At 40.1% G+C, this 15,223-nt stretch overlaps 1 protein-coding gene across 7 annotated transcripts in view; it reads left to right on the forward strand.

Moving 5' to 3' along the window:
* Window positions 1-15,223, forward strand: part of ST7 (suppression of tumorigenicity 7) — a 240,130-nt gene that overhangs the window by 207,393 nt on the left and 17,514 nt on the right. For 5 of the 7 annotated variants that reach the window (XM_080818523.1, XM_080818526.1, XM_080818525.1 and 2 more), the window contains one exon: window positions 11,638-11,788. In XM_080818523.1, the coding sequence (XP_080674649.1) occupies window positions 11,638-11,788 (151 nt within the window). The remainder of the gene's footprint in view (window positions 1-11,637; window positions 11,789-15,223) is intronic. The other 2 variants (XM_080818524.1, XM_080818522.1) reach the window with 1 other exon arrangement.

Consider the following 15,223-nt stretch of genomic DNA (forward strand, 5'->3'; position numbering starts at 1 on the left):
CTTCCTCATTTTTTTATCATAAAAAATACAAATAATGAAATCTACCTCAACAAATTTTTAAGTATTATTAACTGTATGTGCAATGTTGTTAGAACTTTTCATCTTGCATATCTGGAACTTCATACTCATTGAACCAGGACCTCTCCATTTCTCCCTTTTCCTCCCAGCCCCAGATAACCACTTTCTACTTTCTGCTTCTGTGAGTGTGAATACTTTAGATAGGTCACATTGGTTGAATCCTTAGTATTTGTCCTGTGACTGGCTCATCTCATCTCATGTAATGTCCTACAGGTTCATCCATGTCACAGCATAGGACAGGATTCCCTTCTTTAAGGCTGAATAATATTCCATTGTGTGTGTATATCACATTTTCTTTATCCATTCATCTGTTGATGGAAATTTAGGTTGTTGCCACTTTTTTGGCTATTGTGAATAATGCTGCAGTAAACATTGGCATGCAAATACCTCTTCAAGATCCTGTTTTTAGTTCTTTTGGATGAATACCACGGTGGCTTTGCTGGGTCATATGGCAATACAATTTTAATTTTTTTTATTTTTTTAGACTTTATTTATTTATTTGACAGGAAGGGAGAGAGCACAAGCTTGGGGAGCAGCAGGCAGAGGGGAAGGGAGAAGTAGGCTCCTTGCTGAGCAGAGAGCCTGATGTGGGGCTTGATCCCAGGACTCTGGGATCATGACCTAAGTCACCCAAACAACTGAGCCACTCAGGCACCCCACTATTTTAATTTTTTGAGGAACCTCCATACTGTTTTCCACAGTGGCTGCACCAGTTTGCATTCCCACTAACAGTGCACAAGGGTTCCAATTTTTCCACTTTCTCACTAACACTTGTCATAGTCCTTTTTTTTTTTTTGGACAATGGCCTCACACATCCTAACTTGTATGAGATGATAGCTCATTGTGGTTTTGATTTATACTTCCCTGATAATTTGTGATATTGAGCATTTTTTTTTTTTTTTTTTTTTTTTGGGAGAGAGAGAGTTAGTGAGTGAGTTGGGGGAGGGAGAGAAAGAAAATCTTAAACAGGCTCCATGCCTAGTGGGGAGCCTGATGGGTGCGGCTCCATTTCCTGACCCGAGATCATGATGTGAGCTGAAATCAAGAATCAGACGCTTAACTGACCAAGCCACCCAGGCACTGCCGAGCATCTTTTCATGTACCTGTTGGCCATCTGTCTGTCTCCTTTGGAGAAATGGCTATTGATGTCTTTTGTCCATTTATTTTTCAAGTTATTTTGCTTTGTTTTGTTTATTTGCTATTTGAATTGTAGGCATTTCCTGTGTATCTTGGATGTTAACCCCTTATCAAGTGTATAGTTTGCAAATATTTTCTCCCATTCCATAGGTTGCTGTTTCACTCTGTTGTTGGTTTTCTATGCTGTACAGTGCCTCTTTATTTTGATAGAGGCCCACTTATCTATTTTTACTTCTATTGCCTATTCTTTTGGTGTTCTATCCAAGAAATCGTTGCCAAGACCAATGTTATGAGGCATTTCCCTTCTTCTAGGGGTTTTATAGTTTTGGGTCTTTTTTTTTTTTTTAAGATTTTACTTATTTATTTGACAGACAGAGATCACAAGTAGGCAGAGAGGCAGGCAGAGAGAGAGGCTGGGGGTGGGGGGGGGAAGCAGGCTCCCTGCTGAGCAGAGAGCCTCATGCGGGCCTCCATCCCAGGACCCTGAGATCATGACCTGAGCTGAAGGCAGAGGCTTTAACCCACTGAGCCACCCAGGCGCCCCTATGGTTTTGGGTCTTACATTTAAATCTTTAATGCATTTTGAGTTGATTTTTGTGTATTGTTTATGATAAGGGTCCAGTTTCATACTTGTGCATGTGGAATCCAGTTTTCTTCACCTTATTTATTGAAGAGAATGATTGAATTCTTGTGTCCTCTATTGTAGACATCAGGTGGTCAACTCTAATAGCAAACCTTTTGGGCATAAAGATATTTTTGTCTTTATGTTATTTTCTTAGGATAGATATACACAATGAGAATTACTGAATAACATACAGAAGTACTTCAGGGCTTTTAATGTTTATTGCCAGATGCTTACCAAAAAAAGATTGTAGTAGTTTATACCATCAGCAGGTAACTCCTTCTTTGCAATTTTCTTACACCCTCACCAGTATTGAGCAGTCTGTTTAAAACAGAAAAAAGAAAGAAGGATAACAAAAAAAAATATGATTTTATTGGGTACAAATGGAATTCTATTCTTGAGTTTGTGTTCCTTTGCCACTGCTAGTAAGGTGGAACATTGTTAGCCATGTGTGTTTATTCTTTTCTGAATCATCAGGCCATTACATAGACTTCCTATTCTTACCAGGAAAACGTATTAACGTAAAGATAGAGCAAGACATCGTGTCCTAAGGTAGGCAGACCTGTGAGGTGTCATTAACAGGGTCCAGAAGTATTTGAAACAAGGACTCTCACTACTTCTTGTCCACGGGCCAAAGGGAACCATGGGAAGGGAGAGTTGATTAGCTCCCTGCCTGTTTCCTTTTTTATAAAATGGGGATAAAAATAAAGGCTTCATAGGTCTGAGGATAAGTAAATGTAATTACATTGCATAACTTATCCGTACATAGTAGGTACTGGACATGTGTTGGGCCTTCATCATCTTTTCCCTGGTACTTTCAGCTCTATTTCTATACTTGTTGCCTGGGCTACAGCAGACACTGCCTAGAGAAATGCATTAAGAAGTACTTCTGAGACAACCTAGTATGAAGAAGGACAACTAGAGAGTGTAACAGTGGCCCTGCATTGCCTCTGACCTTGAGTCCCCACAGGGTCCCTTTAGGCCTACAGATTTGAGGGGAGGCTCTAGCACGCTCTGGCTATGGCTGTTGTCTTCCAGAATTCCCAGTTTGTAACTCTGGGCTGATTAAGAGTTACTCATTACCAACCTCTGTCTCCTACTTTTTTTTTTTTCGCCTTGAATGGCTATCCCTGCTCTTTGCCACCAAAACAACAATGACAAGTAACTAATAATGATTTTTTAAAGCAATAAACATTTTTTCCCTCCTCATACAATCTTATATGAAGCTTTAGTGAACAAAGCAAGTAAAAGTAGACCCACTATGATTGAAACTGAGATGAGAAAGCAAGTAGCCCAGCAACCCCTAGACACCTGTGCACACAGTTTAGAAAAGAATAGAAGCCTATGACCAGTCACTACCTCTGCGGGAAAATTCCAAGCTTATGCGGTCCCACCCATAGAACTGGAGGCTCCATAACCCATTCTGCTGAGCAGCCGGGGACTGAGGAAGTCCCAAGGGCTTGAGATGCCTGAGTACTGAGGGTGGAGACATTGAGGGGGGAAAATCACCAGCAGCAATGTGTGGAAAGCTTTCATCTTCATTTTGCCTAAAATATCGGCACTAGTAAGTCAGGGGCTCTTCCTACCAGCCACACAGTGGGGTACAGTGGGCAGCCCCTGAGTGTGCTGGGGGAAGGGAGCTTGCTATGCTCCTGAAGCTCTTTTTACCAGCTGGATGGCCCGGGCTTGACACAGGAATGACATGAGGATCCAGCCTAAGAGATAGGTAGTTTTTAAATTCTAAGTCTCGGCGTGTGGAAATTCATGAGAAAATAGAGAGGAAAGAATGGAAAATGTTATGACAGAAATGCATTCCCAATAAAAATTTACACTTTTTTTTAAAAGCTCATCTAATGTTAATCTAGAAACTCTTATTTCATGGGGATTTTAAGAGGCTTGTGGGGGAAAACATCCTGGTAATTGTATATGCTAATGGAGTATTCACAGGACCTTGTTAGGGTGATGGAAATTCTATTTCATGCAAACACTAATGCAATCCTCCCTTTATGTCGTGGTAGAGCTGATTGACAGAGTATAAAATTGCTTTTTAATCCAATTTAGGAAACAAAACGTGTAGTGGGTTTCAGCATTTAAAAATGCTTGAAGCATGGAAGCAGAAACTTAAAATCCTCTGGCAGATTGTCTGTGATATTGTATATCAATGGTACATTTCAGAAATATTATTTCAATATTAATTTCTTTGAATTGAGTCATATTTTGTTCCAAAGCTTTTTTGGATTAGAGTAAGGAGAATGTATTGTGGAAATATGACCCAGAGGAAAGCGAGCAGAAACCAGATTTTAGCCACATTTCTCAGGAACAGATAGTTTCTAAAAGGTCTTTTTCTTTAACAAAAAACGCTATAGCTGCTCCTATCAAGGCCACTGCCGTCATGGCCGCCCTACCTTGGTCACCAGATCCTTTGGCCTCTTGTCAAACGCCATCCTGTTTCATTTCTTCTTAGCCCTCTGTCCCACTGACCACTTTTTCTACCTCAGGGCCATCTTGGCTCCGAACTGCCTGCTCTCTGGGTCACTCCTGCATTTCTGGGCACTCTCCTCCTACATTGTTTCCTCCCCTGTCCATCCCTCTGGTTGGTCCTCTGGGAGTATCATTTACTACCCACCCTTTTCTTGCTTGAAGCTCTCCTGGGAGATGTCCTATGCTCCACTGCTCTGGCTTCTGCCTCTCCCTGCACATCCAAATTCCTGTGTCCAGCTTCTCTTCTGGGCTCTAGATCTGCACACCCAGCTGCCTTCAGGCCTTCCCTCCAAGCACTTCAGCTATCCTCTGGTGTCTTATCTTAGCTAACTATCTCACATTATTCTAGTTTCCTAAACTAGAAATTTCACAGTCCCCCTTAATGCCTTTTCTTGCCATCAGATTCAGCCAGGCACCAATTCCTGGAGAAGTCCTCCTCGGTTTAGTCACCCCTCACCCAGACCATGACAGAAGCTTTCTAAGACTTTGCTAATTTCAGTATCTCATCCACTTGTACATTTCTTTCAAAACCACCGGTGGTACCAACTCACTTCTTAGCTGCCCGTTATAGCAGATTTCAAACCATCTTCCTAGTTGCCCCAAGGATTCCTCGGACCTCTCTTGGGTCTGTCCTCCAGGGTCCTCCACCAGCTTTGTTTTACATCAATTTCATGTATTCTGTTTTAAGTTGCTCTTTTTCTTTTGAACAAATTGTTTCTGTTTCTCAAAGTTTAAAAACTGTAGAATAACTCAGAGTGGAGATCAGACTCTGGAGCATAGGATGGAAGACCTTTTACAGTCTCCTTTTCCTGCTTTCCCTTGGAGAGTAGCGTAAAACCTGAGTTCCAGTGCAGTTCCTGGCACATACCATTTGTGCAACTCTGGTCAAGCGACTTAACTTCCCAAAGCCTTCATTTTTTTCCATCTGCAAAACACGAGTCCGATTCCCTGACATAGTTGTTGGAAGGAGTGCCTGAGCATATACTTGACACCCATTAGTGCTTGGTCAGCGCTGGGATTGCCTATCATGTTGGTACTAAGCACCTCAAGATCATAAGCAGATTATGCCCTTTGATGTTTTGCTGCTGCTGCCCAGCCTTGCAGCGGCTTTTTGCCTCCCCTCATCTTTGTGGGTAATCTAACTGAATTAATAAGACTGACTCATACTTTTTCTGCGAAGCCTTCTCCAAGATAGTACCCCTCATTTGCTGCTTCCTTAGTACTAAGGTTGACCCATGAATAATGCAGGGATTGAAAACCCCATTATAACTTTCAACGCAATTGAAAAACCCCATTATAACTTTTGACTCCCTAAAAACACAACTACTAGTAGCCTACTACTATTAGCTGGGAGCCTTACCGATAACATAAAGTTGAATAATACATATTTTGTATGTTAAATGTATTATATACTATATTCTCAAAATGAAGTAAGCTAGAGAAAAGAATGTTTAAAAAAATCGTAAGAGAAGATACATTTATAGTACTGTACTGCATTTATTGAAAAAAAAAATCTGCCAGGCGCTTGGGTGGTGCAGTTATTTGAGCATCAAATTCTTGGTTTCAGATCAGGTCCTGATCTCAGGGTCATGAGATCGAGCTCCATGTTGGTCTCTGTCCATCTCTGTGCTCAGCATGGAGTCTGCTTGATATTCATTTTCCCTCTCCATCTGCTCCTTCTGCTCACGTTTCTCTCCCTCTCTCAAATAAATAAATCTTGAAAAAAATCTGCATATAAGTGCATGCACACCATTCAAACCTACATCATTCAAGGGTCAGCTGTATATATCTTTTACTAAAGCAGTCATCATGTTGAATTTTACCCACACACACCCCTACAAAAATTAGGGATCATCAGGATAGGAACCTGACTGATTCATGTCCTTGCCCTTGACGAGTCCTTGAGGTAAACTGTGGGTGCTACCATGGGTGTTTCATTACAGTACACTGTGATTGCTCCCAAATCCTTCCTTGGGATGCACTATGGACACTCCTGTGTTTTTGAATGAAGCACAGTAACTGATGAATCGATGAGTGAGCTGGCAAGCAGCACTTCCCTTGGACGGGGGCCCCCTGAGTGGTGTTCCTGATCACCGGGTATGGTTTGGCAGTTCAGCTTTGCATTGTGTTTATTTCCAGATTGGTTAGTGACCCCTCAGTAGCCAGTTCTTTTCAGCCTGTCTGACACTACTGTAAAATTGCTGAAGTATTTTACCTGAAAACAGATTCAATTATTTGTGGGACATACATACCCAAAAAATACAACTTCCACAGTAATATGAACATTTCATTTTTTTTGTTAGTAAAAATAGCTACTATTTGGTGGACATGTATGTGCCAGGTACTGTGTGAATGCTTACGTATATTACCCTACATAGTCTTCAATAGTTAAAATTGGCAAGATGTGTATTCTTAATGTTCTAACAGATGAGCAGGCTGAGGTTGAAAGAAGTTAACTCGTCCAGGACTCGAGAGTGGAACAGTAGTGATGGGGTTCAGACAGTGGGTCAAAATGGCAGAGGGTGTGTGAGGACGGGGGAGGCAGGGCCCATGGTACCGTGTACTTCAGTCCCCATCCCAGCGCTCCTCCAGAGAACCGTGCTTACATGGGGTATTTTTGTCCTGTTCTATCGTGTGCCTTACTGAGTACAGGGAGTAGACAACGTTGAGACTCAAAATACATACCTTGTCTTCCAAATGGGACTAATTTTATTCTCTGAAGTCTTTATTTTTAAAGTATCCATTCTGGGATATTAGCCTCTTTCTTCATACCCAGTTGTATATATACAACCATATAAAAGTCATATAAAAATTGCTGTCTCTGGTTATCTTTTTCTTTCATTTGTATGTGTTTTTTTTTTATGTTTTTGTTGGGTCTAGAAAATAGGTTTGTATTACATATACATACACACACACACACAAGCACATATATACATATACACAAAGAAAAATGACTTATAGAAAACTTAGAAAGCACCAAAAAAAAGCACAAAAGAAATTAATCTCCCATAAAATCAAATATTTAACCTTTAACATTCAATCTCTGACTTTCCAATGTTTTAATGCCTATATATACTTTTTTTAATTACCCGACTCATAGTCTGTATGGTACACTCATCTTTTTCTTCATTTATTAATATGACATGAATATTTTCTCATGCTAATATTCTTCCACTACCTGATTTATTGGAAGGAACCTGATAGCCATTGTCTAAATGTGATAAAATTTACCTAAATGTGTTGAATTTACCTAGATTTAGCTAAATGTGCTAAAATTAACCTATATTTGCTCATTTTGTTTGTTCCCATGTTTTTTTCTAATGATTTTCATATGACTTCTATTGTTGGTATTTAAAAATCTGAAAATAGGGGTATGAATTAATTCCTGGACATTAATGTCTATGTGAAGGGTAACTTTGGGATCATTTTCACTCAGATTATTAGAGAATTTTAACACTTTAACAGAAGAGCACTGTCACCTGGGGTATTTGCTAATGGGCCAGCTGTCTCCTGATAGGTGACCAGCCTCTGCTTAAATATGTCCATGAGAAGGCACTACTCAGCTCCTCTTTCTATGTTCTGGCTTTGTATGTTCCTATGGAGATAAGGAACTAGATTCTGACAAATAGATTTTGAAAGTTGCTTCCGAAACCTTTTGGAGGCTGTACATCAAGATCAATGTGATTTGAGATTCTGGAAGGAAGTTAGAGGCAGGGTAGCAGGCAAGATAGCACAGAATGCTGGCTGAGTTAATAGAAGCCAAATAATTATTACAGACAGGCAGAGAGTGTTCTCTGATTTGCGAGCTACAGTTATTCTAATTGATTTCTGCATACTTGTGGATAGGGATCTGCCCTCTTCCATTTATTTTTCTCTTGACAAGTAAGATGTGAAATGTTGTTCCATGCCTTTCTAATTTAGACATTGCACATGTTGAGAACTGATCTTGCCAGCCATTTTTAAGCCTGGCCAAAAACATAACACATTGTTTTATTAGCCTTCATCATCCAGTTAGAGCCAACATTTTGTTTGGAACTATACCGGAGTATAAATCTCCTTTATAGGCATAACCCATTTCTGCCATCAAGCAGATTCAGTAAGAAGGTCACGGAGTGACCTTGGTGGGTTGCTCTGGTTGGCATCATGAGGCTGATTAGAGCGAGGATGCTCATTCTGAGACACTTCTTAGGAAGTGAGATTCACGCTCTTGAGGATCTTATGATTCAGCTTTGGGAAAAGACACACAAATAACTAATATAAGGCAGTGTATGAAAGGTGCACATACACAAAGATCAGAGGCATCTTAGAGGAAAAGCAGAGCATTACCTCGCGGCCTCATTTTAGGGCTGTGGACAATGATGTCCTTGAGGCCATATGCGGCACATTGAGCCTGCAAGCTGAGTAAACCCTCCGTCTCACACACATGTGTACTATTTTCCAAGTATATCTAGATGCCCTGGTGGCCAGCAACGCTTTTAAATGAATTCTTATTTTATTACATTTATTGTAGGTTTTTGCCATATTATGTGTTTTCAATCAATACTACACTTAAAATCCCTATCTTGGGTGTCTATAAAATTTTTTCATGTTAAAAATTATTTTAGTTACTTGAATATTGGAAACTGACATTGTCTACAGCAATGCTTTTGTGATAGACTGTTTTGTGATAACAGAAATGTTTCTGCATTGTCCAGTATAGTAGTCGTTAACTACATGCCTCACTTGAGGAGTTGACTGAGAAACTGAATCTTTTATTTTATTTGATTTTTTTAAAATTTTATTTATTTGTTTGACAGAGAGAGATCACAAGTAGGCAGAGAGGCAGGCAGAGAGAGATTGGGGGAAGCATTTTCCCTGCTGAGCAGAGAGCCTGATGCAGGGCTCGATCCCAGGAACCTGAGACCATGACCCGAGCCAAAGGCAGAGGCTTAACTCACTGAGCCACCCAGGTGCCAATCTTATTTTATTTTAATTAATTTAAATTCAAATAGTCACATGCAGTAGAGGCTACCATATTGGATAATGCAGATCTATTATATCTATCCTATTACAATTATTAAATAAGTAATTTTCTACCCCCATGCACACACACATTTTCTCTGCCCCACCCCCTCTGTTTCAAGTCTATCCACAAATGTGGACCTACCCACTTCTTTTCAGGGGCCCCTATTCCTGAAGGTTCCTTAGCCAAGAGAAGAATTCTTTTACAGATGCTTAATGAAATGACTTCTAAAGAGTTTCCTAGTCATAGAAATAAAAGTTTATACTTTTCTTTCAGACACCATCTTATTCTCAGGGACTTGAAGAGGTCTCTATATCCTGGGATACATACACTAATGGTTTTCATATTTAGTTGTTTCAGAGTTTATACAGCATGTTCTTTCTTTAAAAATTGACTATTTGATAGGCAGGGTAGCTATAAATCATTGTTAGAAATTCAAAAATAAAGTCTTACTCTAGGGCTCTTATTAGGCAAGAAAATTTCCCTTTCCTTTGTTCTCCTGATGATTATTAAGAGTGACCAAATGATCTTTCTTCTCTTACTCTGGAACAATTAATACAATTTATAGCACTTTACAGGGTATATGTCTTTCCCATGACTCATTGCCTTGGAGTCTTTTAAGATCATCATGGGTGGTGGCAACATGGTATAATAGCTTCAATTAAGGTAACAAGATCATAAGAGGATAGTCAAATATCTCTGAACATAAAATTCACCCTTATATTTATATTATAGTTGCTATTCATTATAAATGTGGTACTGGTTGGATTACTAGGTAACTCAAAATTATAATTTTTCCCAAAAGATTTTTGTTCTGCACTGTTCTGAAACAAGAAGGAGGAGGAAGGCAGTGACTTATAGAATTCGAAAAGGCATATGAACAAAAAGATCTTTTGGAACTCATACTTGAGGAGTTTCCATCAAAGTAATCAACACCTTTCATGGGACAGCCTGGAAAGAGGCCTTCCCATGGAGATCTTTCTCTCCAAGGAGGGCCCTCTATTCCCACCCTCCCACCCCCTCCCTGGCAAGGGTGATGACTGTATCACTCTTCTCTGCTGCACTCTGGATGGGCTCTCTCACTTTTTCGAGCCCTGAGGCTTAGAGATTTTTTTCAAATAACAGACCCAGAGTGAAGAAAGTTTCATTCGCTGAACCAAGAGGCCAGAGTGTGTCTTCCTGGTTCCTGCCAGGCGTGTGTATCCCGAGAGCAGATGTGCCAACAGGAGAGGAAGCTTAAAGGCAACTGCACTCACAGTGCCCAAAACACATAAATCCACAGTGAGATAACAGAACACTGAGAGGTGTACCGTGATCTCCATTCGGTAAAGCAGGAGTCGTCCATTCTTCCTCCTCCCTCGTCGATTCTACTGATAGATAAATCTTCAGGCAGTTGTTTCTGACATCACAACTGTTGATCATCTCTTCTCATATCACTTCCTTCTGCCGTATTTGTCCCATTTTCATTAAACACATCCCTCCATCATCAGCTAATCTCCATTTTAAAGGAGATGCATGGGTTTTTGTGATGGTGGTTGGTGGTGATGGTGTTTATGTATGTGTGGGTGAGGAGTGATTCCCAGGGAGAAGCCAGAAAGCAAAAAGAAGTTAACATTTGCAAATATAAAATACCACCCTAAATTTGCTTCCCTTTCTATTCTGTAGTAAACACCAAAGAATCCATTCTGGCCCTGTGCTCCCATCTCCTTTGTAGAAGACAGGAATGAAGAATCATAAGCTGAGGGTCCTTCAGCCTTTGGGAAATGATCTAAAAAAACAGTATAGTTTGGGGTCTGTACTACTCCCCTCCCTGGGGTCTTCCTGTCCTCAGGCTGCCACGCCTCCTTCCTCCAGCATCTGAACAGCTAGAGGTGGACTAGGTCCTTCTTGGTACATCTGTATAGAAAAAAATAGTCTCAAGTCTCTCTAGTATTGTGGGTTTAGTCCTATGACTTCTTAACCTTCACGTGTCCATTTTATGTATTTTCGTTTCTGGCTACAAAATTACACCAACTTACTGTGTCTTCTAATTTTCCGTTTTGCTGTTTGAGTCTATATATGTTTCGTTGACTAGAGTATCTTACCCTGAAAGCCTCTGATCATCACCTTAGGAAACCTAGTTCAAGCCTAACTATCTGTTAGCAAACTTTGGGTTGCTGGATATTTTAGTAATTGCCTTCAAACATACTAACAAGGTTGCAGGTTTGATGAAATGCTAAGGAGTGGTGGCTTTAGGGAAATCAGCCTCTCTATTCTCAATTTTGAATTCCAAATTACTGTGTTTTAATGCATCTGTCTCCTGCCTTTTTTATTTCAGTACCTACTAGAAATGAAAAGCTTAATCCTCCCCCCAGAACATATCCTGAAGCGAGGGGACAGTGAAGCAATAGCATATGCGTTCTTTCATCTGGCACACTGGAAGAGGGTGGAAGGGGCTTTGAATCTTTTGCATTGTACGTGGGAAGGCAGTAAGTAATTTTCTTTCTTTGAAACTTTTTTTAAGAGCATGAAAAGATGCTAAAACTGTTTTTATACTGAGTGTTCATGATGAATAATGATGATTTGCATATCTATAGCTCTACTTCCTTGCAATGTTCCATCACGGAGAGATGATGGTTAATTACTGAGATTCTTCAGTTCCCCAATGGTGGTGATTGTTACTGTGACGATGCCATCTCTATATCTCAAAAAAGGAAGTTTATACAATGGACAGTATGAATCTGGACTGTTCTGGCAGAGGAGAACTGGAAAACCCTCTTTGGAGACCTGAGCACCCCCTCAGCTTCAGGGGAATCTTTGGCAGGCGGTTTGGCATGGGGTTTGGCCAACCACTTCTGGATGGCCTTTCTGGGAGGATTGGCTGATGAGCCACAGTTATTCTCCACTGGACTAGGTTGGCCAAACAAATGAGCAGCAGTTTTCCTTGAGAATAAGAGCAGTGACCATAGGACCCTAGTGTTTGGTGGCAAGTGTAGCATTCATGTATTAATGCATAATGCCTGTTCGATGGCTGTAGTGATAATCAGTCTGAGCATGTGCCAGGTACTGTCATTCTGTGTAAGGAGAAAAGACTTCAGTTTCAGGTGAGACATGCTCCCTGTCCTGGAGAAGCATCTTGTCTAGTGGGAGGAGTAGCCAGCACGCCGCAGCTGCTCAGTGATTTTTCAGAAGGGAAAGGTCAGGGAGGTGCTGCAGTCACGGGTAACCTTACGGATCATAGGAGATTTGAACCAAGCCTTGAAGAACTAGGACAGTGTCATAAGCAAGGACACTGTGCTAAGTGGTGGGACTGCTTAGAAGAATGTAAATTGAGGGGAAAGGCCCAAGACTACAGATTATTGGACAATATGTGCATTGACACACTATTATTAGTTAAGCAAAACAAGTACAACATGTAGTGTGGGGTGTTTTTTTCCCTTTCTCATAGAGAAACAAAACAACTATTAGTCTTCTGATAATTTTTTCTTAGTTCACCCCTACTCTGATCAACCTCACAAAGGAATGTCTTTTTAATCCCTTTCACTGTGTTTATCTTTGCTGCTTCCATTTTCATTTTGATAATCTTCTGCTCTTCCCTTTTCCTGCCCTTCCCAAACCCAGCAGGAATCCAAATGGATGCAGGAAGTTGGGGGGGGGCAGCCAAATGGAATGGGGTAAAAGTAAGTTGAGAGAGATGGGACTCAAATTGATTGAAAGCTTTTTGTTTAGTTTTTAAACTATTTCTTTAAAGAATTTCTAATGAGTTTACTTAAATAATTTACTATTTATAATTTGAGGGGTGTTAACTTGGTTGATGCTTCCACCCCCACGCCATTATGTGTAATAAGCTACTCCCGGTGCCCGGTCCTGTGTTAAGACAACACATTGTACTCAGGGCATGTGTGGGCGTGTGTAAAGTCCCCCACTGACTTGGTTTGTTGTTGCATTTAAGGTGTTCTACCCAAAAAAGACAAAAGGATTTTTATTTAAACACGAGAAAAAGATCGAAGAAGCCCAGCAGGATTGAACCTCACCTAGGTTTAGTTGTAGGAAAAAAATTACATGGATAGATTGGCTCACCAAATAAAGACATATTTATAGATTAGCATTTTAGAAACCTAACAAAAGAAGCTTTTGTCATCGATCAGCTGGATCTGATTGATAAGAAAGTTACAGTTATATGGAAAGGAAAAAAACGGGGAGGCAAGAAGTGATAGAGACACGGTGTTAGGAATGGCATAACCATAAAAAAAAATTCCATGAGGAATAGTAACTAGAAATTTTGTTTGGAAATTAGTTACCCATATAATTAGATACCAATGGCGGGGTTGGGGGGATGCCCTGGACCAACGGGGAAGGACCATGGGATTTGGACAAATGCAAAGTGACATCGTGAGCTCGTTCATCTAGCAGCGTGGTGATGTTGGGGGAATATGATTAATTACCTCAGATTAGATGGGCAGAATACTCTTTAGAATGAAGAGAGGGGGTGAATTTTTAGACATAAACCAGTATAGCAAGACAATCAGGGACCTCAAGGGAAGGGAAATTCTGCATTTGATCCTTATAGATAAGTAGAAACCACCCCAAATTTTGAAAAGAAATCTGTACCTCAATTCTAGATAGGAACTGTGAGAGTGCTCATTAAGCACCAAGCACCTTGGAGAGTGCGTGTATAAGGGGGTAATATACGGAGGGTTTGCATGTCTGTCATTCCATGTACTCTTTCTGACAACGTTCTGAGTTAGACAGGACACAGGTGGCCGCCTCTGTTGTTTAGGAGTGGAAGAGTCATTGAGACGAACACCTGGTTGCAAGTTTTGCCACCACTGTTGGTAGAGCCAGGATGTAAACTCTAGTTCACTTTCTCTTGCCTCTTCTTTTCTATATTACCAGCTATTTAGACCTTTCCTGAATAGATTAAGCATAAGAAGATCAGTTATCTCTAAAACATTTGTTTGGAAGCCTTCAATTTATACTACTACTTATAGGCTGGGGTGTACTTATTCCTCTTACAGTGCTTAGAAAGATAATCTTTCTAAAATTATATTTTTGATGGTGAATGTTGACTTAAACATTTTAAATACACAATGGGCCGTTTTATAAAAAATAAGTAAATTCTACATATAAACAAAGGAAAGACTGGAAATAAATACATCTTTAAGTAGATTTTAAGAGATTTTTTTTCCTTCATGTTTGTATTTTTCAAATTTTCTCAACAAGCATATGTAGTTTTCTACAAGCACAAATATGTATGTTTATATATGTATATATATATGTATATATATATAAATGGTGTTTCAGTACAAAGTTTTGGTCCTTTTTAAAACAAAGCTATAAATCTCTCATGCAGTTTAGAAGAATTACCACTCAAACTTCAAACAGTCACGTGCAATCTTTTGACATCACTTCTAGACCTGTGTCCGTTCTAAGTTGAATGGAGACATCAGAGTTTGGATTTTAAATCAGAAGACTTGGATTATAATTCTGACTTGGCTATTGAAGTGGTATTGACTTAACTTACCTGGCTTTTGAACACTGTGAATCGCTGATGATACTGAATGCCAGTGCCCCATCCCAGATTGTCCAGCTTCAAGGCGATTTCGTTGAGACAGCTACAGTGGGTGAAGGGTACCTTCTCCCTTCAGAGGTGCCCTGGACAGCCTGTGCCTGAGCGCAACAGGCTGCACTTCCTCCAGTGTACCACGTGGTGGCGCCTTTTGACATTGCCAGCCTCCTAGTTTAGATTTTGTCCTTTATTATCTTTTTTTGTTCTTTCTGAAATTTAAGGCCATTCCCCAACTCCCTTCCAACTTCCCCTTTTCATTAGAAAGGAAATTCAGGGAGGAAGCTAACAGTACCTAATTTCACCAGTTCCTATGTTAAAAATTAATATTCTTTTAGTTAATTGATCTTTTGGAGAT

Source organism: Martes martes, assembly GCF_963455335.1.
Source record: "Martes martes genome assembly, chromosome: 11".
In the NCBI taxonomy this organism is placed as follows: domain Eukaryota; kingdom Metazoa; phylum Chordata; class Mammalia; order Carnivora; family Mustelidae; genus Martes; species Martes martes.